The sequence below is a fragment of the Hyla sarda genome, chromosome 8, assembly GCF_029499605.1.
Source record: "Hyla sarda isolate aHylSar1 chromosome 8, aHylSar1.hap1, whole genome shotgun sequence".
Classification (NCBI taxonomy): domain Eukaryota; kingdom Metazoa; phylum Chordata; class Amphibia; order Anura; family Hylidae; genus Hyla; species Hyla sarda.
In genome coordinates, this window is record NC_079196.1 from 121,962,654 (window position 1) to 121,986,505 (window position 23,852).

The 23,852-nt window shown below is 43.4% G+C and overlaps 1 protein-coding gene across 3 annotated transcripts in view; it reads right to left on the bottom strand.

Moving 5' to 3' along the window:
• PTH2R (parathyroid hormone 2 receptor) overlaps positions 1 to 23,852 on the bottom strand; it is a 525,422-nt gene that overhangs the window by 289,008 nt on the left and 212,562 nt on the right. For all 3 annotated transcript variants that reach the window (XM_056535219.1, XM_056535218.1, XM_056535217.1), the window contains one exon: positions 8,929 to 8,989. In XM_056535219.1, the coding sequence (XP_056391194.1) occupies positions 8,929 to 8,989 (61 nt within the window). The remainder of the gene's footprint in view (positions 1 to 8,928; positions 8,990 to 23,852) is intronic.

The following is a 23,852-nucleotide window of genomic DNA, read 5'->3' on the forward strand; positions in this document are numbered from 1 at the left end:
TTTTCCAAACGTGACAAAAAATCCATAGTATCAAGTAGACACCTAGGTAGTTTTTTTTTTACTTCTTTCTGCAAATAACTGTCCCCAAGGATCGCAAAAGGCTGTAACAGGGAGCCCGAACCCGATACTATCGGGCGCCCTGGAGGCCTCTCGCGGTCCTTGTGGACTTTAGGTAAAGTGTACAGCACTGGAACTCGGGGATAGTCCACTGTAAGCGATCTGGCCAGTTTTTCAGAAATAATACCATCTTCCATGTTCTGCCTAATAAAAGCATCAACTGTACTCTTAAACTCACATGTAGGATCTTTTTTTAATTTTACGTACACCTTATCATCAGATAATTGATTATAAATTTCTGTCATATAATCTGACCTATTCATCACTACTATGGCCCCTCCCTTGTCCGCTCTCTTTATGACAAGGGAGGGGTCAATACCCCATACATAAAGTCCAATCTGAATAAAGCAGAATATTCAGCACTACAGTCGCTCAAAAATTACCCCTCCCTTGTCATAAAGAGAGCGGACAAGCAAGGGGCCATAGTAGTGATTAATAGGTCAGATTATATGACAGAAATTTATAATCAATTATCTGATGATAAGGTGTACGTATAATTAAAAAAAAGATCCTACATGTCAGTTTAAGAGTACAGTTGATGCTTTTATTAGGCAGAACATGGAAGATGGTATTATTTCTGAAAAACTGGCCAGATCGCTTAGAGTGAACTATCCAAGAGTTCCAGTGCTGTACACTTTACCTAAAGTCCACAAGGAACGCGAGAGGCCACCAGGGCGCCCGATCGTATCGGGATCCCTGTTACAGCCTTTTGAGATCCTTGTGGACAGTTATTTGCAGAAAGAAGTAAAAAAAACTACCTAGGTGTCTACTTGATACTATGGATTTTTTGTCACGTTTGGAAAAAATTAACTTCCAAGAGGTCACCTATCTATGCACTTTAGATGTACAAAGCTTATACACCAATATCCCCCAAGAGGAAGGATTCGAGTGCATAAGAGAAGTTTTAGCGAATGATCCCATGCTAAGTAATAGAAAGCTAGCTTTTTTTATGACAATTTTAGAAATGGCACTTACAAAAAAAATTTTCAGATTCGATACGGAGTTTTATCTTCAGAAACATGGAGTTTCAATGGGGTCCTCAGTGGCCCCATCTCTAGCTAATTTATTCATGTCCAAGTTTGAAGACCAATATGTTTTTTCCACAGGATTATTGGACCCATTGTCGGAATGGGTTCGCTACGTCGACGACATGTTCATGTTATGGCATGATACAGAAGAATCATTGCTAAATTTTGTTAGTCAATTAAATCAGGTACATGAGAGTATAAAATTTACACTTACCTATGACAAATCTAGGATACATTTCTTAGACGTAGAGGTGACAAAAATAGGGACTAGCTGTTCCACTACATTATATACAAAACCAACCGATTGGAATAATATGTTACATAAGAATAGTTATCATGCTCCCAACATCTTCAATAGTCTACCCCGGAGTCAGTTCATAAGAGCTCGCCGTATTACAAGTACAGACATAGAATATGAAAAAAACAGCGAAAAAATTGCAAGTAAATTTATTGTGAAAGGCTATAATAAACATAAAATCCAGAACGAGAAAGAAAAAGTAAGGAAACTAACAAGGGAACAACTTAGGACTAGATCAATCAAAAAAGAGAAGGATAAGAAACAGATTTTATATGTAGGTCCATATGACAAAAGGAGTAAGATGGTGAAAAATACAATTTAAAAGTATTGGGGATTACTGAGAAATTATGAAAAATACGGACATCTGTTTAGTACAGTACCTATGTATGTACATAAAAAAGGTAAATCTATTGGAGACCAACTAATTAACAGTGACATCGTTAAAAAGAAAAAAGATAGACAAACTTTTTTGGCTGCTAAGGAGTATGTCACATACCCTTGCCTTTCGTGCTCTAATTGTAATAATATCATTAAAGGGGACAATGTCACCCATCCAATTAAAGGCAATAAAATTAAAAGCAAAGGCTTTTATACTTGCAATTCTGACAATGTTGTTTATCTGCTAAAATGCTAGTGTGGCAAAGGGTATGTTGGACAAACTTCTCGAAATGTAAAAACTAGAATTACTGAACACAAGTCAGCCACTAGAAAAATGTTACAAAAAACCGTTCAGGACTTAGCAGATAGCATTCCTACTAAGTATGGAGAAACCACCGTAGCTCGGCATTTTAAAGAGGCACAACACCAAATTTCTGAACTTAGATGGCAAGTGTTAGAGCAGGTCACTATTCAGACCAATGAAGATCTAAACCGCAAACGGTTGCTGCAACGAGAAACATTCTGGATAACAAAACTGGACACACTTACACCGAGAGGGATGAATGAATGTTGTAATTTTAATGTATTTCTATAGCAGTTTTGCAGCTGTACCCTAGTTATAAATATTTATGCACATAATATTGAATTCTTGAAAGGGTTAATGTTTTCAGCTGCAAGACTTCTATTTAATCGCTCATGTTCTGGTCAGTCACTGCGCATGACTAAGGGGGCTTGCCCCTGAAACGTTGGGCCATGACTGAAGGGAGCACGGAGCTTGTTTCCACCTTTGCTGCTTACATACAGTGCTGCTAACCTGATGTCCTGTGAGACAACAAATTACCTGAATATACTTGAATAAATCTAAAAGAAACTTTCTACTAAACAGTGAGTCACAACATTCATGTGTACACTAACCTAAATCTTTGTTGCCGGCGTGTCAGCTGGAATTGTGCTCTATACACCTGTGTCTAATCAGTGGTAAAATTTTGTCAATACTTGCATCATTTCTTGGTGAAAAATTCCAAAATTTGATGAAAAAATTGTAAATTTTGCATTTTTTTTTACTTTGAAGCTCTCTGCTTACAAGGAAAATGAAAATGCCAAATAAATTATATATTGATTCACATATACAATATGTCTACTTTATGTTTCCTTCATAAAGTTGACATGTTTTTACTTTTGGAAGACATCAGAGGGCTTCAAAGTATAGCAGCAATCTTCCAATTTTTCCACAAAATTTTCAAAATCTAAATTTTTCAGGGACCAGTTCTGTTTTAAAGTGGATTTGAAGGGCCTTCTTATTAGAAATATACCACAAATGACCCCATTATAAAAACTGCACCCCTCAAAGTATTCAAAATGACATGCAAAAGGTTTGTTAACCCTTTAGGTGTTTCACAGGAATAGCAGCAAATTGAAGGAGAAAATTCAAAATCTTCATTTTTTACACTCGCATGTTCATGTAGACCCAGTTATTGAATTCTTACAAGGTGTAAAAGGAGAGAAATCTTCCTAAAATGTGTGACCCAATTTCTCTCGAATAAGAAAATACCTCATATGTGTATGTCAAGTGTTCGGCAGGCGCAGTAGAGGGCTCAAAAGGGAAGGAGCGAAAGTGGGATTTTGGAGAGTGAGTTTTTCTGAAATGGTTTTTGGGGGGCATGTCACATTTAGGAAGCCCCTATGGTGCCAGAACAGCAAAAAAAAAAAAAAAAAAAAAAAAAAACACATGGCATACTATTTTGGAAACTACACGCCTCAAGGCATGTAATAAGGGGTCCTGAAGCCTTAACACCCCACAGGTGTTTGACGACTTTTCGTTAAAGTTGGATGTGAAAATGATTTTTTTTTCACTAAAATGCTAGTTTTCCCTCAAATGTAAAATTTTTACAAGGGATTATAGGACAAAACGACCCCCAAAATTTGTAACCCCATCTCTTCTGAGTATGGAAATACCCCATGTTAGTACGTAAAATGCTTTGCGGGCAAACTACAATGCTCAGAAGAGAAGGAGCGCCATTGAGCTTTTGGGAAATTTGGGAAAAAAATTGTTTGGAATGGAAGTCAGGGGCCTTGTGCGTTTACAAAGCCCCCCGTGGTGCCAGAACAGTGGACCCCCCACATGTGACCCTATTTTGGAAACTACACCCCTCACAGAATTTAATAAGGGGTGCAGTGAGTATTTACACCCCACTGGGGTTTGACAGATCTTTGGAACAGTGGGTTGTGCAAATGAAAAATAAAATTTTTCATTTTCACGGACCACTGTTCCAAAAATCTGTCAGACACCTGTGGGGCGTAAATGCTCACTGTACCCCTTATTACATTACGTGAGGGGTGTAGTTTCCAAAATGTGATCACATGTGAGTATTTATTTTTTTGCGTTTATGTCAGAACCGCTGTAAAATCAGCCACCCCTGTGCAAAGCACCAATTTAGGCCTCAAATGTACATTGTGCGCTCTCACTCCTGAGCCTTGTTGTGTGCCCGCAGAGCATTTTATGCCCACATATGGGGTATTTCTGTACTCAGGAGAAATTGCTTTACAAATTTTGGGGGTCTTTTTTTCCTTTTAACGCTTGTGAAAATAAAAAGTAAAGGGCAACACCAGCATGTTAGTGTGACATTTTTTATTTTTTTACACTAACAAGCTTGTGTAGCCCCAACTTTTCCTTTTCATAAGGGGTAAAAGGAGAAAAAGCCCCCCAAAATTTGTAGTGCAATTTCTCCCGAGTACGGAGATACCCCGTATGTGGCCCTAAACTGTTTCCTTGAAATACGACAGGGCTCCGAAGTGAGAGAGCTCCATGCGCATTTGAGGACTAAATTAGGGATTGCACAGGGGTGGACATAGGAGTATTCTACGCCAGTGATTCCCAAACAGGGTGCCTCCAGCTGTTGCTAAATTCCCAGCATGCCTGGACAGTCAGTGGCTGTCCGGAAATGCTGGGAGTTGTTGTTTTGCAACAGCTGGAGGCTCCGTTTTGGAAACACTGCCATACAATACGTTTTTCATTTTTATTGTGGGGGGGGGGGGGGGGCAGTGTAAGGGGTGTAATGTAGTGTTTTACTCTTTATTATGTGTTAGTGTAGTGTTTTTAGGGTACATTCGCACTGGCGTGTTACGGTGAGTTTCTCGCTAGGAGCTTGAGCTGCGTCGAAAAATTTGCCGCAGCCCAAACTTGAAGCAGGAAACTTACTGTAAACCTGCCTGTGTGAATGTACCCTGTACGTTCACATGGGGGGGGGAAACATCCAGCTGTTTCAAAACTACAACTCCCAGCATGTACTGACAGACCGTGCATGCTGCGAGTTGTACTTTTGCAACAGCTGGAGGCACACTGGTTGCAAAATCTTCAGTTAGGTTCTGTTACCTAACTCAGTATTTTCTAACCAGTGTGCCTCCAGCTGTTGCAAAACTACAACTCCCAGCATGTACTGATCGCCGAAGGGCATGCTGGGAGATGTAGTTATGCAATAGCTGGAGGTACGCAACTACATCTCCCAGCATGCCGAGACAGCTGATTGCTGTTTGGACATGCTGGGATTTGCAGTTTTGCAACATCTGGAGGGCTACAGTTTTAGAGAACACTGCAAAGTGATCTCCAAACTCTGGTCCTCCAGCTGTTGCAAAACTACAACTTCCAGCATGCCCTGACAGCAAACAGTTGTTTGGGCATGCTAGGAGTTGTAGTTTTGCAAGATCTGGAGGGCTACAGTTTAGAGACCACTATATAGTGGTCTCGAACTGTAGCCCTCCAGCTGTTGCAAAACTACATATTCCAGCATGCCCAAACAGCTGTCTGGGCATGCTGGGAGTTGTAGTTTTGCAACATCTGGAGGACTACAGTTAGAGACCACTGTATAATGGTCTCAAACTGTACCCTCCAGATGTTGCTAGGCAACTCACCGGCTTCCGTCGGATCCAGCCGAACGTCATCGCCGCCCCCCGGTCTCCGTCGCCCGCAGCCTCCGTCGCCCGCCCGGATCGGTAAGTGGATCTTCAGCGCCGTTCCCCGTCGTTTCCCCATCCTGCCCCGCCTATTGTGGGAGGACAGGACGGGGAAAATGAAAGTAAACCCCCCGCCCCCGATCTGCTATTGGTGGTCGTGTCTAGACCACCAATAGCAGGGATAGGAGGGGTGGCAACCCTGCCACCTCACTCCTATCGCTTCAGGGGGATCCTGGGTGTCTTAGACACCCGCGATCCCCCTTACATTCCCGGTCACCGGGTCACTATAGACCCGTAATGACCCGGAATCGCGCAAATCGCAAGTGTGAATTCACTTGCGATTTGCCGCTATCACCGACATGGGGGGTCTGATGACCCCCCTGGGCATTTACACGGGATGCCTGCTGAATGATTTCAGCAGGCATCCCGCTCCGATCCCCGCCCGGCGCACGGCGGGGGCCAGAACTGCCCATGACGTAAAAGTACGTCCCTGGTCCTTAAGACCCAGGGTGTCGGGACGTACCGTTACGTCATGGGTCCTGTAGGGGTTAAACAAAAATCATAATTTTACTAATTTAGAGGTTTTTGTTTTTGCGCTGTACACTTAACGATATAAATGACATGTTTTCTTTTTACAAAATAAGTATGTTTAAAATTGCCCTATTTTGACCACCTATAACTTTCTAATTTTTCCTTATTTAGGGATGAGTATGGGCTCATTTTTGCGCCATGATTGGTAGTTTGTTTTGGCATCACGTTTGCATATATGTGACTTTTTGATCACTTTTTATTAAAACATTTTTGCAGTTTGATGTGACAAAAAAGCAGAAATGGTTGACCTTTTTTTATGTTTACGCAGTTCGCCATAGGGGATCATTTACATTATATTTTTATAGTTCAGACATTTATGCATGCAGCGATACCAAATATGTTTATTATTTATCTTTTTTTTCACTTTTTTGTATTAATATGTGGAAAGGGGAGATTTTTTACTTTATTGGGGGAGGGGCTTTTCACATATTTTTTTTCACATTTTTTATAACTTTTTTTTTACATTTATGTTACACTTTTTTTTAAGCCCCCATAGGGGACTACTTATATCAATCATTAATTTGCTAATACTGTTCAGTGCTATGCATAGGACATAGCACTGATCAGTATTATTGGCGATCTTCTGCTCTGGTCTGCTGGAAGGCAAATCAGTGCAGAAGACCCCAGGAGACAGACGGAGGCAGGTGAGGGGACCTTCGTCCGCCATCTTAGCTGATCTGATCCCTGTGGCAGTGCTGCAGGCGATCAGATCAGCCATTATAAGTGCCACACTGCCACAGATGGCGTGATTGCCGCCGTTAATGGCAGACATCAGCGCGATCGCTGGGATGGCGCTGTGCACTAAGTGATGCTATGCAGTGCCGTACCTTTATGGAGCATGCCCTTTAGGGGTTAACAAATCTTAATCCTTTCAGTACTTATGAGCTGCTGAAGTTGAGTTGTTATTTTCTGTCTAAGTGCTCTCTGATGACACCTGTCTCGGGAACTATCCAGAGTAGAAGCAAATCCCCATAGTCTGTGCAGTTCCTGAGACAAGCAGAGATGTCAGTAGAGAGCACTGTTGCCAGACAGAAAAGAACAATTTAATTTCAAAAGCTGATAGTTATTGGAAGGATTAAGATTTTTTAATAGAAGTAATTTACAAATCTGTTTACCTTTCTGGAGCCAGTTGATATAAAAAAAAAAGTTTTTTCTGGAATACCCCTTTAATATATAGCATTCACTGTTAAAAACCCCAACCCGCTGGTCTCAATGGTATAAACAGAGAATTAATACATGCATGCTACTGTATGCCAGCTCAGAAAAAACATTTTTTTTAATCAGGTGTCATGGCTGCAGTCCATGACTACCTATTACTGAAGAGACTAAGGATGTGATTATTAAAACTTTAACATATCGCCCCCTCCCTTAAAAATTTAACACATTGCCCCCCTTACAACTTTGACACACTACCCCTCTCCCTTTAAAGCTTTAACACATTCCCCCTCCATTTTATAACTTTAACACATCGTGCCCCTCCATTAAACATTTTACACATCACAATGTGTTAAAGTTTTAATAATCACCTGTTTACCAGCAATAGGTAGTCATGGACTGCAGCCATGATACCTGATTAACAAAAAAAATTTCTGTTTATACCAATGAGACCAGTGGGTTGAGGTTTTTAACAGTGAAGGCTTTAAATAAAAGTCATGTTTTAAAATCATTATTGAAAATTTGGAAATGTAGGGTTCTAGTGATCACAAAAACACACACATAAAATATAAGACACAAATTATGGGATAGACAATACTTATTATCCCAAATCCAGTCTCCACATGCAAAAATTTTAGACACAAATTGTGAAATTGGTATACACATTCTCCTATAACAGAAAATGTAGATGGTAAATCCAACTTGTTTCAGCAATTAATGCGGGGTACTCAAACTGTGGATAAATGATGTAACCAAAGATGCTAGAAAAGCGGTGTAAGATATGTTCTTGGTGGATCAGATTATGCTGTCAGATTATATCAAGCATCATTAGATGCACTATGATGGAAGTGACAACACATAGGAGGCATGTGTCAGTCACAGTTGGGCTCCTGTGCCCCTGAGATCACTATAATGCATATAATGCACAAATATTACAGGAACTACAACCTGCATGCGGCATACAGTTCATGTTGAAAAGTGCTTTATAAAAGACTAAGAATATTAGAAAAAGTAAATATCTACTGTAAATATGAATAAACACTGAATAGATTTATATTTCATTTTTTTTCTCTGACCAGTCACAAAGTAATTAGAAAATTAAAAAAAAAATTCAACAACACAGTGTATCCTTATCCCAAGCATCTCAGATACATATACAGAAACATAAATGATGGCTATAAACAATCTAGAAACAGTGCACAAAGTAATGAGATCAATACTGAGTCTACTCAGAAATATAGATTAGCAGCCTATACAATTCTTATTAAAGTAAAGTAAAAATAGAAATACATGTGATTCACAGGATGTATTGTGATGACATGGAGACGGTATGGCTTTCTATACACAGTATACATGTAACTCAGTTTGAAATATTGCTCTTATACATCTATATAATGTGCTTTATCTTACCTTGCATCTGCTAATGTGGCACGGACCACTGCCCACACTGTTACAAATACAGCTGGGAAACCTGCAATGAAAATAAAATAAGTATATATTTAGTATTTCTTCTTTCTGAATAAGGCTTCATGAACAATGCTGTATCACTGTTTTATTTTGTATGGAACCATAATAGGGCTTCCATGGAAGTGCATGGGGGGCTAAATATATCTACACATGCCTGTAGGGGTGTTCAGTTTTTTCTATCATACTCTGTAGAAAGCTACCAGAAAGAAGTGTCATACTGTAATTAGAATACCCTAAGATTCTATAGAGGAAAAGCTTCTAGCAGGACATATCTGTTGCATACAGTACACAATGGAGCACAAAGGAGCTGTCACCACACAGCATCCTAAATATTTTACTGCAGGTCTAATGAAATTAAAGCTGGACCAAGAAAAAGACTGATTATTGACAATTATATTGGTTTGATCATGGCTTTATTATTACCCATAAGGCTAAGACCTTGTACTGTAGGTTAGTATTACATTTTATATCTAGTCAATACAAGAATACCATCTTGTTTTCTATTTTAATTACATCATACTTCACAGCTCTGTACAATAGCTGACAAATACAAATAAAAACTATTAAAACGGTTATACATTCTGGTCAATGAGCCAGTCACCAAACCATATTTGCAAGCTGGAGTGCACTGACATGCATGGCACATAGAATTGCAGGTGGATTAGGTAAAGAATTAGTTTGGCAGCCATAAAGCTCAATTTAGATTATCTTCTAGAAGATGTAAGGAGCTTGAAGAAATAATGAAGAAATAATGAATGATCCTCTGGAAATGAACTGCTTGGCCCAAGGTAAAAATGGGAAAGAAGGAAGCTTGTCCAATGCAGGAAGTGAAGAAATAATGAAGAAAAATAACCTTTTCTGCGGGCGCTTTTCTTGATTCCAGAAATATCAAACAGGATGCCGGAGTATGGTTAGAGTGCTTTATAGCACTATGTTTATTGGAAGTACATAAGACCAAAAATATAGAGTCTCATACTCTATGTAAGAAATGTAAGAAACGTCCATACAGGCTCTAAAATTAATATGCAAACAGGATTGTTGGGGATTGAATCACAAACAGGATAGTATGAATGTATCTATATATCCTTTTGGTATCTCCATTTTACTTTATTATGCACCTATTGACTATGCATGAAATTTAAAAACAACTATCATTTGACTGACATTTGACTTTTTTTCTCTTGACTGATAAATAGACTGATACACGACTAGAAGTCTGTATAATGACTTTGATGTTTCTACATACTGTAATAAATCTCACTATCAATTTTTTTTTCTATTTCACAAACCTTAGATATTATACCACACATTATTATACCACCTATTATTTTCTAGAGTTATACACTGGTTGCGGATTGGGTTGCCTGAGGCTTTCTGCCCAATGCCTTAGCTACTAGGGTCTATCGGTGCTATACATTTACCCCTAGAACTCTTTACTAGATAACAATCTACATACTGTTAACTTTTTGGATACGTGTATTTTTGGTTAGCTACAGGAATACCTTATAGTCAGGAAGAGCATCCTGAACACGTAAAAGACAAAAGAACATGTTAGTGCATGACTTTAGAGTATAACAGTGGTACGGACTGAGATATAGCATGTTACAGTCCCTAAGACTTAATTTTGTGTTTGTTTGTGAGATATATTTCTGAGTTATGTGTACTGAATTCTGACGTTACACTAATGAAGTTTATGTACTATTTATGAATGTTGTCAGTCTTGATACCTTATTGGTATATTTTGGTAGGTGTTAGTGAAGGGTGGCCTTATTGTTACTTCCAGAGGAGCTGGGAGGGCACCTATAAGTAAACTATAACACATGAAAAAGATATGTACTTTGTGTACAGGGATTGCATATTACTGTACAATAACCACTTACATTTGTTTGACATTTTATGTCAATAGACATTTTTTTTATTAGAACACAAGGGCTACTTGATAGCAGAACAACATTTGATGCATTCAGGTAACATTTACCTGCTGTATGTGTGCAACATTTTATGCACAAAAATATATTACTGTGAGGATATTTACTATAAACAGACACCTAAGGATCAGCAGTCCACCTATGTTATGAGTCCAAGAACATCACGGCTGTTGGCGGAGCCGGGCAAAAACTTACAAGGATCTCCTCAAGCAAGGAGTCTCTCGGCCTTGGGCCAGGCACAAGCTTGGGAAAGTGGTTACATTGCTGAACAGGTGAACTTCTTGGCATAGTCGTGCCAGGCACTTCTTCTTGAACAGGTTACCACATAAACAAATCTGTAGAAAATAAAGGTACTGGAGTACCAACAGTTAATGGCAAGCAAAGAAGAAAAAATGACTTAGAATGAGAACTCCCTCGACTCCCAACCTCACCTATCAGCGTGCTTCAGGCTCTTAGATATGTAGCGAGAAGCACAAGGTTGGGACTCTCCAATAGGGTTTATAGCAGTGTCCCATGAGACATTGGTGAGTCGAGACTGCAACACTGAGGGGTTAACGCTCACCACTAAATTGATAGCAGCCGCTGAGGCCACTGGTACTACCGTTGGTGCCAGTTGGTCAGGCCACACTTCCGGGCATGGAGTAGGCCTAGGCACATCTGTTGGTGCCCGTTGCTTAGGCCTCACCTCCTCAGAGGGAGTAGGCCTGGGCAAATACGTTGGTGCCCGCTGCTTAGGCCTCACCTCCTCAGAGGGAGTAGGCCTGGGCACATCCGCAGAGCTGCTGCAGAAAAATAGGACCTCGGCATATACTTGGGGTCCACAGCGGGTGCTCTGTACTCCTCCTCTTCACAGGCTGTTTTAGGCTTCCTCAACGGCCCGATTCTGTGGGGATCTGCGTCCCAGTCGTCCGAAGGGAAGTACGTGTACGTGAAGGGAATTTGTGTCAGGTTTTTTGGTCTTGTCACAGCTGCAGCCCATTCGACCCGCAGACTTTTAACTGGGGTGTATTCAACAATATCCCCGTCCCTCCAGGGAGTGATAACTTTTGGGCAGATAGTCCTATTGCACAGCCCTTCTGTTGGCTAAGATTGTCCCACCGTGTCGGCAGTCCAGGAGGGTCCCGAAGCCTCTGGCCTTGTCAAACTTGACCACTGTGGCGCGTCGGCGCTCTAAGGGTGCTTCACCCTCTCGTGGGTAGTCCAACATGCGGATATACAGCACTTCTAGTTTCTTTGTGTCATTTTGCTGTTCCATGTGGACCTCATAAGGGAGGCGTTTCGGGCCATATCTCTCCCTGTGCTCGGCCTTCCATTTTTCGATCACGTCGAAGATTTCAGCCTCCCTGCGGGCCCTTTCTGCCTCTGCTGTGGGGACCGGTGGATTAGTCTTCCCCAGCAGGGAAAGGATGTGATCCCACATATACAGAATTAGTGCAGGCTCATCGCCGAACACCCATTTTGGGAGTGAGGGTGATCGCGGGCGTGCACTGGGCAGAGTTACTTGGGACAATGGGACATCTCTCTCTGGGCTGGGAGAAGAGGAAAAGGCGGCTTCAGCCGGAGTACTCACGTCCGATTCCTCAGTCGGAATCTTGGCCGAGGATTAACCTCTGCGGTGGTGAGGGGACAGTCTCACTGGTGATGCCGTTCCGAATTTCCCGGGTGATGCCCCTCTGGGGGTAGCCGGCCACTCGTCGTCCTCCGGTAGCGGGGGTAGGTTGTAGGCCTCCTTGGCCCCAAGGGACAACTGCTGCAAATGGACGACAAGATCTTGAAAAAGATGCGCTGCGGCCACGGCAACTTTCCTCTGACTTGGCGCCATCTTAGGACTCTCTTCACATGTTGTGGTGGGCTACGCCATCTCTGTACACCTCACTGCCATCTCGAGACTATAGAGGTCTGGCTGCTTGGCTTCTTTTATATGGGGCTCCCACAAGATGGCTGCCAGCCGGTAGGACGTCATCGGTGCAGCTCCAACTTCCTGTCCCCCGGCAAACACAAGCAAAAGATTGCAGTTCCACTTCGGCATCAAAACGTGTACTTGGTGGCCACGCCCAGGGGCGGGTCGTGGACCAGTGCGGGACTTTTTTGCACGCTTTTCTGGTAAATCTTTAAACCTTTCAGGTACTTGTTGCGGAGAGCGCAGCATGGCTTTGCTGCGAATTTTGCACATTGACACAGAAAGACAATCTTCACCTCCCCCTTACATTTTCTTGCACCCCTGCTACGCACAATCTCAACAGTAAAGTCATGTACACTTCTGGGTGCAATTGTATTCACTACATGTTATAATTCTGGACAGTTCACAAAGCACATCTCTGAATAGGGGGAGGACTGTGGCTTTTGTCAGGGTAGCAAAGTTCTTTAAGGCACACACCCGTATCCTGTTTGTGACGCCAAAAGAGCTGTGGTGAACCAGGAAAGTTAAGGTGTCTGGGGAGTTGCGGTGACGTAAGTGCAGGGTCTGGTGGTATTAACCCTTAGATGTTGTGACGCCAGGGTGCGGTTTCCTTAGTGTTAATTAGTGATGAGTGGCATATGCAATATTCTAATTTGCGATATTTCGCGAATATGAGGACGAATATTCGTCCCATGTTCGTGAAATTTGAATATTCATTATATTCGTGAAATTTTTTTGAATTGCGAAATTTCGCTATTGCGAATGCGAAATTAATAGCGAAATGTTGCTTGTCTGCGCATGCGCGCTATAAAATCATGCGAGGGACGTTGCTAGGGACGTTGCTAAGCTCTGACAACTGTGCTTGAAGAACTCTCATTGGCTCACAGGCATAAGTAGGGCGGAATTTCCACGAATATTCGCATGAGACTGTGAGGCAAAAGGTTCATGCTTGCAAATATTCGCATTGTGAATATTCGCAAGAATGAACCTTTCGCCTCACAGTCTCATCCCTGGGTCTTTAATGAAATGATTAAAGCATTGCATTTATCAGTCAAAGGAGATCCTTACAATGTGCTCAGTTTTTAAAACAGTTTAAAAAAAATGAATATTCGTAATAGCAAATTTTAATCGCAAAATTTGTAATATTCTTGAATTTGTTAACTTGTTATTAGCCACAGATGAGGCAGCTTTTGGGCAAATGCAAGAGTAGTGACATTGGGCCGTGTCTGGGCTGTCAACGACATTTTATTGGCCCAACATCAACTTTGTTATCCAAGAATAGAAAAACAGAGCTAATTTCTTTCAAAAACTGCTCCCCGTCTGTCTCCAGGTTTGGTGTGGTATTACAACTTAGCTCCGTTAACGTTAATGGAACTGAGCTGCAGAATCACACCCAACCTGGAGACAGACGTTTTTTTTTTTTTTTTTTTTTAAAGAAATAGCTCTGTTTTTCTATTCCTGGATAACCCCTTTAAATGAAAGGAAACAAGAACATTTTTGGGGGCTTGGTGGATCATAAATAACCTTGTTTTACTGGAGACAAATGTAACAAACAGAAGGCCAAAGTAATAAATTTTAGGGCCAAAAGACATTGGCAACAGAGGATTACAAGTGTTATTTCAGTGAGTATATGCTGTTTCTAGAATTTGTTAGTGTAAAACCATAATTAACACATTTAACAAGATACTTACACCTAACACAAGACCATATGTAATCATTGATATGAGATCTAATTATTATTAAGTATATAGCAAGGTCAGTATAAGTCAAGATGGCTGACATATAGTCACATGTAGTGCTCCAAATATATATCTTAGTTGTGTCAGCTATATTCATAGTTAGTCACTGGCTAGGGAGAAACAACTTAAGACCATATCTGTATTGTAAATACATTACCACATAAAACTTAAATAGAATCTATACATTTAAGTTCTTGTTAAGTATCCAATTAGGTATAAGTTAAGGGTATATAAGATGGGCATTTGAGCCTAGCAGAGGTGCAAGCAACACGAGGAATAGCAACGCACCCTCGCCGGCCTCATTCTCAAGCTACCTCTCCTACACCAGAAGGAATGCCCAAGGACCAGCAGATATGAACGTTCTACCTTCAATCATTATTATGTAAGGAACTCTTCTTTTGTACATTACAATGACAAAATGGATGCCTTTCATAACATTGATGTTTTTGAAACTAACACAGATAATTATAATGTAACTGACGAACAGAAAATTTTAATATTTTGTGTATGGTTACTTTCACACATGGCTAATAGACTAGAAGACTCACCAAGAGAGGATAGCTATGGAAATTGTGTGCATGCTATGGACAGTGATAGGTTAAAACAAGTAATCTTGTTTACCACTGGTGACTTCTCTCCATCGCTTGGTTTGATAGAAAATTTTAAAGTCACTTTACAAGATGATCCTTTTGCATTCTTGTTGAAGGTTGATAAAGCGTACAGAATGGTAATGACTGTACCTGATGGAGAGGAACCATGGACTATGATGACAGCATTTGTCAGGAAATGTAAATATTTAGATCCTGTCTCAATTAAATTAGCATCAGAAGCACCATCCTTGAATGATGCAGACACATTTATTGACCACATACGGAGATCACTAAAATTGTCCAACATAAAAGTAGAGATGAGCGAATCGAAGCAGACGAACCTGAATTCGTTACGATTTCAGGATTTATTTGATTCGCAACTAATGCGAATATCGCCACGATTCTTTTGCGCAAATCGCTTAATTAAACTCCATTTTACAGCGTTCCAGGCTCCAGGACACCTAAAATGGCGGATCCACATGTCATTACATGGGGCAGGGGATGCTGGGAATGTGGGAAGGCCGGGAATGCGAGGCGGGAAGCGAGGTAGGCGTGATGATCCTGAATCATATGCGGGATGCAGCCTATCAGCATTCATTGATCCCTGTGATGTCACAGCCCTATATAATCGGCAGCCATCTTGCAGCTGCTCATTTCATGCCATATACACTGCAGAGATAGGACGGACTGCGTGTCTCTGTGTGTTACACAGAGACGCTGAATTGATTATACCGTATCGTTCCACTTCCAACTGCTAGTCACATTAGCGTTGTGTACAGAGAGAAGTGCAGTACTTGTTGTCACTGAGAAGGAGTCACTTCATTCAGAATTTTATCAGAGGGGCAGATAGCTTTTTGTTGCCTCATACATATCAACAAGCTGCCTGAACTTCATGAACCTTATCACGGGAGGCAGGAAAGATTTTTCAGCACAATTATGTGTATTTTTTCCACAAGAAATCATCTGCTGCTAACACTAGTCTGTAGACGGTATAAAAACCAGTTCACACCATTCTTAACACAAAGTGCAATTTAGGGATTAATCCCCGTTTTTTTGTGGTGCTGAACTGTTGTGTCCTGGTGCTGTGAAAAAATATGTTTTTTCTCAATGGACTAAAGTGCATTTGTCTGCTCTCATACGTGCATACCACATACCTACATCAAAGCAGTCTACTATTTTGTATCTGTAAATCTGTAACAAGTCTAGATACTGGGAAAGTCCTGGCAAAAGTAATCACTGGCTGGTGTTTTACAAAAATACAGAGTTTTTTGGCATATCGTATTTTGCCCTCATACGTGCATACCACATACCTACATCTAAGTAGTGTACCATTTTGTACCTGTTAATATGTCAAGGGCCTACTTACTGTGAAAATCCAAGCAAAATTACTCACCGGCTGGTGTTTTTTTAGCGCATTGTTGCGCATTTTTCTGCCCTCATCAGTGCATACCGCATACGTACATCTAATAAGTGTACCATTTTGTACCTGTTAATCTGTCAAGAGCCTACACACTGTAAAAGTCCAAGCAACAGTACTCACCAGCTGGTGTTTTACAAAAATACAGAGTTTTTTGGCGTATTGTAGAGCATTTTTTTGCCCTCATACGTGAATACCACATACCTACATCTAAGTAGTGTACTATTTTTTACCTGTTAATCTGTCAAGGGCCTACATACTGTGAAAGTCCAAGCAAAATTACTCACCGGCTGGTGTTTTACAAAAGACAGAGTTTTTAGGCTTATTGTAGCGAATTTTTCTGCCCTCATCAGTTTATACCGTATACGTACATCTAAGTAGTGTACCATTTAGTACCTGTTAATCTGTCAGGGGCCTACATACTGAGAAAGTCCAAGCAAAATTACTCGCTGGCTGGTGTTTTAAAAAAATACAGCGTTTTTAGGCATACTACGGTGCATTTTTCTGCCCTCATCAGTGCATACCACATACCTACATCTAAGTAGTGTACTATTTTTTTACCTGTTAATCTGTCAAGGGCCTACATACTGTGAAAGTCCAAGCAAAATTACTCACCAGCTGGTGTTTTACAAAAAGACAGAGTTTTTAGGCGTATTGTAGCGCATTTTCTGCCCTCATCAGTGCATACCGCATACGTAGATCTAAGTAGTGTACCATTTTGTACCTGTTAATCTGTCAAGGGCCTTCATACTGTGAAAGTCCAATCAATAGTGCTCACCGGCTGGTGTTTTACAAAATTTACAGAGTTTTTAGGCTCATTGTAGCGCATTTTTCTGCACTCCTAAGTGCATAACGGATATGTACATCTAAGTCGTGTACTATTTTGTACCAGTTAATCTGTCAAGGGCCTACATATTGTGAAAGGACAGCCAAAAGTAATCACCGGCTGGTGTTTTACAAAACTTACAGAGTTTTTAGGCTCATTGTAACGCATTTTTCTGCATACCACATACTATTTTGTATCTGTAAATCTGTAGGAAGTCTAAATACCGGGAAAGTCCAGGCAAGAGTAATCACCGGTAGGTGTTTTACGAAAATATGTTTTCCAAGTGTAATATAGAGCCTTTTTTTCTGTCATATGTGCATACCACATACCTACAAATAAGTAGTTTGCTTTGTTATACCTGTTAATCTGAAACAAACCTACATACAGTGAAAGGGCAGGGAATAGTAATCACCGGCTGGTGTGTAACCAAAATACGTTTTCCAAGTGTACTATAGAGCCTTTTTTTTCTGTCATATGTGCATACCACATGCCTACAAATAAGTAGTGTGCTTTTCTGAACCTGTTAATCTTCAACAAGCCCACATACAGTGAAAGGCGTGTAGTGAAGCATATTTTACTCCCCTTGTATACGCACTAAGTATGTCAGGCAGAGAAGTGCAAGGACGTGCTCAGAGGAGTGGCAGAGGCCTAAATTTATCAGGCAGAGGTCACAGCAGACTAGGGGCGAGTGGCAGCAGGAGTCACAGAGAGAGGCCTGAGCGCCCGGTATCAGCTACCGGTCGTGTCTCTACCGACAACCCATCTGTTGTCGTCGATTGGTTGACGCGGTCATCCACTTCATCACAAGTAACATCTGATACTCCCAGTCAACAGTCGGTGGGTTCCTCAGACACAACCCTCAGTTGGCATTGTCCGGGAGCAGTCCCTGCCCTTCCATTGCCTCTGTCCTATGCTGTTCCCTCACATAAAGAAGTATCTTATGGGGGGCGTGGCTTGGCACGCTTATGGAGTGCAGCTCAGTGTGAGAGCTCCCGCAGGGCTCGTGCTTTTATGGCAGCTACCTAGAGTATGGGAGGCAGACATCGGGGTAAAAAGAAGAGAAAGACCGTCTTACAGCCCGCAGACAACAAGGGGACCATTACCGCCTTCTTTAAACCAAACCTGGCGCTAACCGGAGACTTGCGGCCTTCACCTCCTGCATCCCGGCCGCCGTTGCCGCCTGCTCAGAAGGACACGATCTCTTCACCCACAGATGTGGCGGCGCAAACTCTACTACAGCCACCGCTTGCTCAGGGGACACTTACCGGCACAGAAGAGATGAATCGAGCGGAGGAGGACACTGCTTTCCCCCTGCTGTCGCAGAGGGACAAGCGCTGGTCCCGGACACCAGAGGCTGCGAAGGCAGTGAGCGCTCCTGGAGTAAGGTACAGTGCCGCGGCCCAGAGCGAGGCCTCCTCCCATCCTCCTTCACATACCCACGGGAGTAGAGGCCCCTCGGGCCATAAAGAGACATTTTACTCATCACCACCACTGACCAAAGTGCCACCTATAGCCTCTGTGCCCCTCAACACTGATATGCCAGAGGCTCGATGTGATCCCATATCTTCCCCACATCAAGCTTGTAACTATGGCAACCCAGCAGCTGCCTCTCCCCAACAACCAGCAGCAGCTAAATTGCTGCAGACTCCACAGACATCCCCTACACTTTCTGTGAATACAGTTAACATAGCTCCTGGCCATGGCTCCACGCCAACTGAAATATGTCCTAGGGAGGTTCCCAAGCACGCCCACGATACCTCCAATACTCTCTCTGCTACAGCTAATACTTCTAGCAAAAATCAGAATGCTCTCTTACACCCTGTGGCTCCTGGGCGCCACCGCAAGATGTGACTGATTGGTCTAACGCTATGGACTCTGATTCTTATGGGGATTCTCAGGACTCAGCGGCAGATAGTGATAATCCAGATTATTGGGGTGCAAGCCCCCCAGCAAAAAAGACCTTGTTTAAGACTCCTAGCAAGGTGTCACCCCGAGTTGCAGACCATTCAGGCCACTCCTCATCTGATGACACTATAACAGAACAGAGACGCCCTCCACGGTGTTGCCTTACACCCGAACGCTCTCAGGAAACCTCCCTTTCACACATGGATTCCTCACTGCCATCGCCTGAGGCCGCAACTAATACGCTGAAGCGTTTCCCTGAACTGCAAGCTCTACTGGCATTCTTACCCACCAAAACTGATATGCAATCCCTAGCCTCAGACTTGAAAACAGCTTGGAGAAGAGATCTCAAGCCGGTCAAAGAGGAAGTCTCCAAATTGACGGATAGAGTGTGTGAGTTAGAGACCTTCCGCTCCTCAGTTTCAGCTCAAATACACGCCATCAATGACAACGCCAAAGCCACCACGCTGCGCCAATCTAATATGATAGACCATTTGGACGATATGGACAATTGCAATAGGAGAAACAATGTCCGGATAAAAGGCCTGCCTGAATCTGTGGCCCCCCAGGAACTTCCAGGGACTTTACAAAGAATTTTCAATGAGATACTGCACAAACCTCCCGACTCACCTGTGGAACTTGACAGAGCACATCGTGCCTTAAAAGCCAAGAACCCTGACCCTACTAAACCTAGGGATGTAATTTGCAGAATACATCACTACACACAGAAAGAGGAGATAATGCAAAAAGCGAGAGGTGAAGCAATTAACCTACAACGGTGCTCCCATACACCTGTACCCAGACTTGTCCCGGCGTACATTCAAGTTATGAGCTTCTCTTAAACCGCTCCTCAGCAAGCTACAAAATGCCCAGATCGTATACAGATGGGGCTTACCCTTTTCCCTGACAGCTAAACATGGCCGTACGACCGCGACTATTCGCAGACCAGAGGATTTACCGTCTTTCTTGGCGACTTTCAAGCTCCCCCCGGTCCCTCTATCTTACTGGGAAGAACTGTTCCTATCTGCGACTTGGCCGAGGGCAAAACCACCAGATCAGTGCCAACAACAACATGACAGAGAGAACTTGCTGACTCTCAGCCAGCGTTTCTCATGTCAGGAACCTAAGACATGATTACCCTGAGGGACAGCTAAGTTGCAAATTGCCTTCTTCTCCTTGCTCACAATGAGTCAGGACGTATTGTTCTCTTACCTCACATTCTGTATTCCAATTCCTGCTATTGTTGCTGACTCTCTGTGATTTGCGATGTTCCCCCAATAGTGGAGTTAACACACCTTGCTCCATGCAAATTCATAGCTGTATCTCTGCTGTTGTTACTAATATATTAATACTACTTACTCTATCTCCCGATGTTCTGTCTTAAATAGTGTTTGTATTGACACTTCATATACTTGTATGCCTTTATGCGAGTTTGCTTCTTCCCTGACTCCCCCACGGATTCTGCTACTATCTACTGGGAAGCGAGCACTACCATTCTGAAATGCCCTTTCCCTACTGCACTAGGCCCTTTGCTGCACTCTCTGAGGGCGCACTTTCCACGATGACCTCCACTAGGCTACTGATTGGGCAGGTCCCAATCCAGTTCTTGGTCCTTATGACCACTCTATATAGTCCCCTTACCCTCACTCTTTTGTGGGGCTTCCCTATCCTACTGAACCCTTTTTTCCATATGCTCAATACCTTCTCTTTCTACCTTCCTTACAGATTACGTATTCCTGATACCCGTGCCATCTCCGGATTGGATCCTCGGCATCTCCTACAACAACTGGTGAGTTGATATCATCCCCTTCCACTCAACATGGCAGCTGACATTAAATTAATCTCACTAAACACACAGGGGTTTAACACTCAGGAAAAGCGCAATAAATTATTATATTACCGAGGGCGGAGCATAGCCGCAGATAGAGATGGACGCGTGAGCTGTCGGCTCTCCCATCTAACCAGGGAAACAGCACCCTTAACTCCCTTGTCTTGCACGAAATATGGTGAAATATGGCAAGTCGGCTCAAGGAGACCCTGGGGACTCGCCTAGACCCGGAAAAAGCCAGGCTGACATGGCGAAATTCTTCAAGAAGAAGGGGTGCCTCTTTCCTGCTCGCCAACCCAAGATGGCGCTGGACGCGCTCCCGCTGAGAGACTGCAGAGATGAAGGTGAGCGGGAGAGCGAAGCTGATGAGGGGTCTCCGGCACAGCTCACTCAGCAATTTCTAAAATTTTTCATGAAAAAAGCACTGGCTCAGGCTATCAAGCCAGTACTAATGGAGCTGGCGGAAATTAAGTCGGATGTACAGGCCATTGGTTATCGCACGGAGGCATCGGAGTCTGCTTGCGCAGCGTTGTCTACCCACTCCTCTGCTGGTGGACTGAACTGCGCTCGTGGAGTCCCATCTGAACTCCGTATATGCGCAAATTGAAGACCAAGAAAACCGTAGCAGGCGCAAGAACGTTCGTTTCAAAGGAATCCCAGAGTCCTGGGCAAATGAAGCGCTGCCCGAAATTGCCGCTGAAATCTTCGCGGGCCTACTGGGCGCTGACCGAGCTTCTAAAGTAGTCATTGAGAGAATCCACAGGGCCCTTAGGCCGAAGCCTAAGCCCACTGAACCGCCGAGAGCCGTAATTTGTGGGCTGCTATCCTTTGTAGACACAGAGGAGATCCTTCGGGCAGCAATAGAGCAAAGGCCCATCTGTTACGAAGACGCAGAAATTGCACTTTACCAGGATATAGCTCCCTCTACTTTGGCGAAAAGGCATGTCATGAAACCTCTTCTGGAAAAACTAAGGGAAAAAGGTTTAATGTATGCCTGGCTGTACCCTTTTGGCCTATCGGTCACCTGCAACAGGCGCAGACTTACCATCAGAACACCTGCCGATCTCGACAAAGCCTGGTCTGTACTAGATCTTCCCCTGATGGAAATCCCCTCCTGGCTCCCGATCTCGGACCTAGCCCCTCTCCCTCCGCTGCTGAAGATGGATGATTGGAGAATAGCCTCCCACACGAAGCCTGGCAAGACTAAGAAGGCCGCTGTTAAAGAAGCTCCCCCGCAGCGTTGAGGGGTGCTGAAGATCTTCACTCCGATGAGACCGGAGATTCTGCTGGCTGACGGCTGTTTCCTACCCTCACCAGACGCGACCAGGCGCTCCTGAGATCCTAGGTACGAACTCTCCCACACCCCTACCATTTCCCTGCAGGAACTGCTTTCCCTTGCTTGCAACAAGACACTGGCTGGACACTCGGTTCCTGGACTTACCCCACTAATTTTTACCTTGATCTCCCCTGCCTCCAGGCCCCTCTCCCATATCTTCCAGCTTCAGTCACCTACAGTTGAGACCTAGCTATGCCTCGGAACCTCTGCACTTCTGGACTCCCTGGAGGCTATATACCTTACTCTCGTTCCCCCCACCCTCCCTCCTGCAGGAGGATTGCTGCTCAGGACTGATGTTTGCAGACCTCAGGTTCACATGCTGGCCATCCAGCACTGAACTCAAAAAGTTTAGCTTTAAATAACTCTTATATATTATTGCTACTTGAAGGGGCTCGGGGAGGCCACCTCTATGCTCTCTTATGGGTGCTGAAATGCCCCTGGGCTCTTCTTTCAATGCCTGTTGTGCACACCCATACACTCACCTGTCTTATCATCCTGAAGTATCCTCACTTTCCTTCTTCCCTCTGCACTCCCTTTTCCTCCTTTCCCCCTTTCTCCTTTATCTCTCTCTCTCTCCTCTTACCGTCTGACTGACCCCCCTCTTCCCCCCTCCCCTCTTCCCCCCTCCCCTCTTCCTCCCCCCTCCCCCTTTCCTTCCCCCCCCCATTCCTTACTCACCCCCCTCCTCTCCCTTTCTTCCTCTCTCTCCTCCTCCTCCCCCCCTCCCCCTTCTTCCCCTCCCCATCCCCACCCCCCTGTTTCTTCCTTCCTCCTCCCTCCTCCCTCTTACCTCCCCTTCCCCTGTCCCTCCCCTTCCCCTTCCCCTCCCCTTCTCTACCCATCCCCCCCCATCCTTCCCCTCTACCCCCCCTCCCCTTTCCCTTCTTCCCCTCCCACTACCATTCACACTAAGCTTTACTCGCTCTTTCCCCTTTGCCTTCCCTCCACAACCGAGCACTACTATCCTGGACACCGGCCTAGGTTTGTCTCATCACTCTGGCTTTTCTGCCGGACTATGCCTGGTTGCTTACTGTTATGCATTACTTGTTATGTTAATAATTAGGTTGATCCATATACATATATACTAGTAGGATGCTGTACCCTGGTGCACTCAGACTAGGTTTTGTACTTTGTACCCCCCCCCCCCAAATTGGTATACTGTGAGAGATACCCTTTATTGAGCTACTCAATAACACCCCTCTCTTGCATCTCCTTACCCCACCCCTGCTCACTTTCTACCCCCGCTTTAACCCTTCTAACCAATTCCTCCTTCCTCACCCTACTTGCCTTTCCTTTCTTTCCCCTTTCCCTTCTCTCCCCTTGCTTTCTGATTAACTCTGCCTCAGGCCTGCTATGTCAGACGTGCATTTTGCCTCCTTTAATGTTAGAGGGCTCAATACC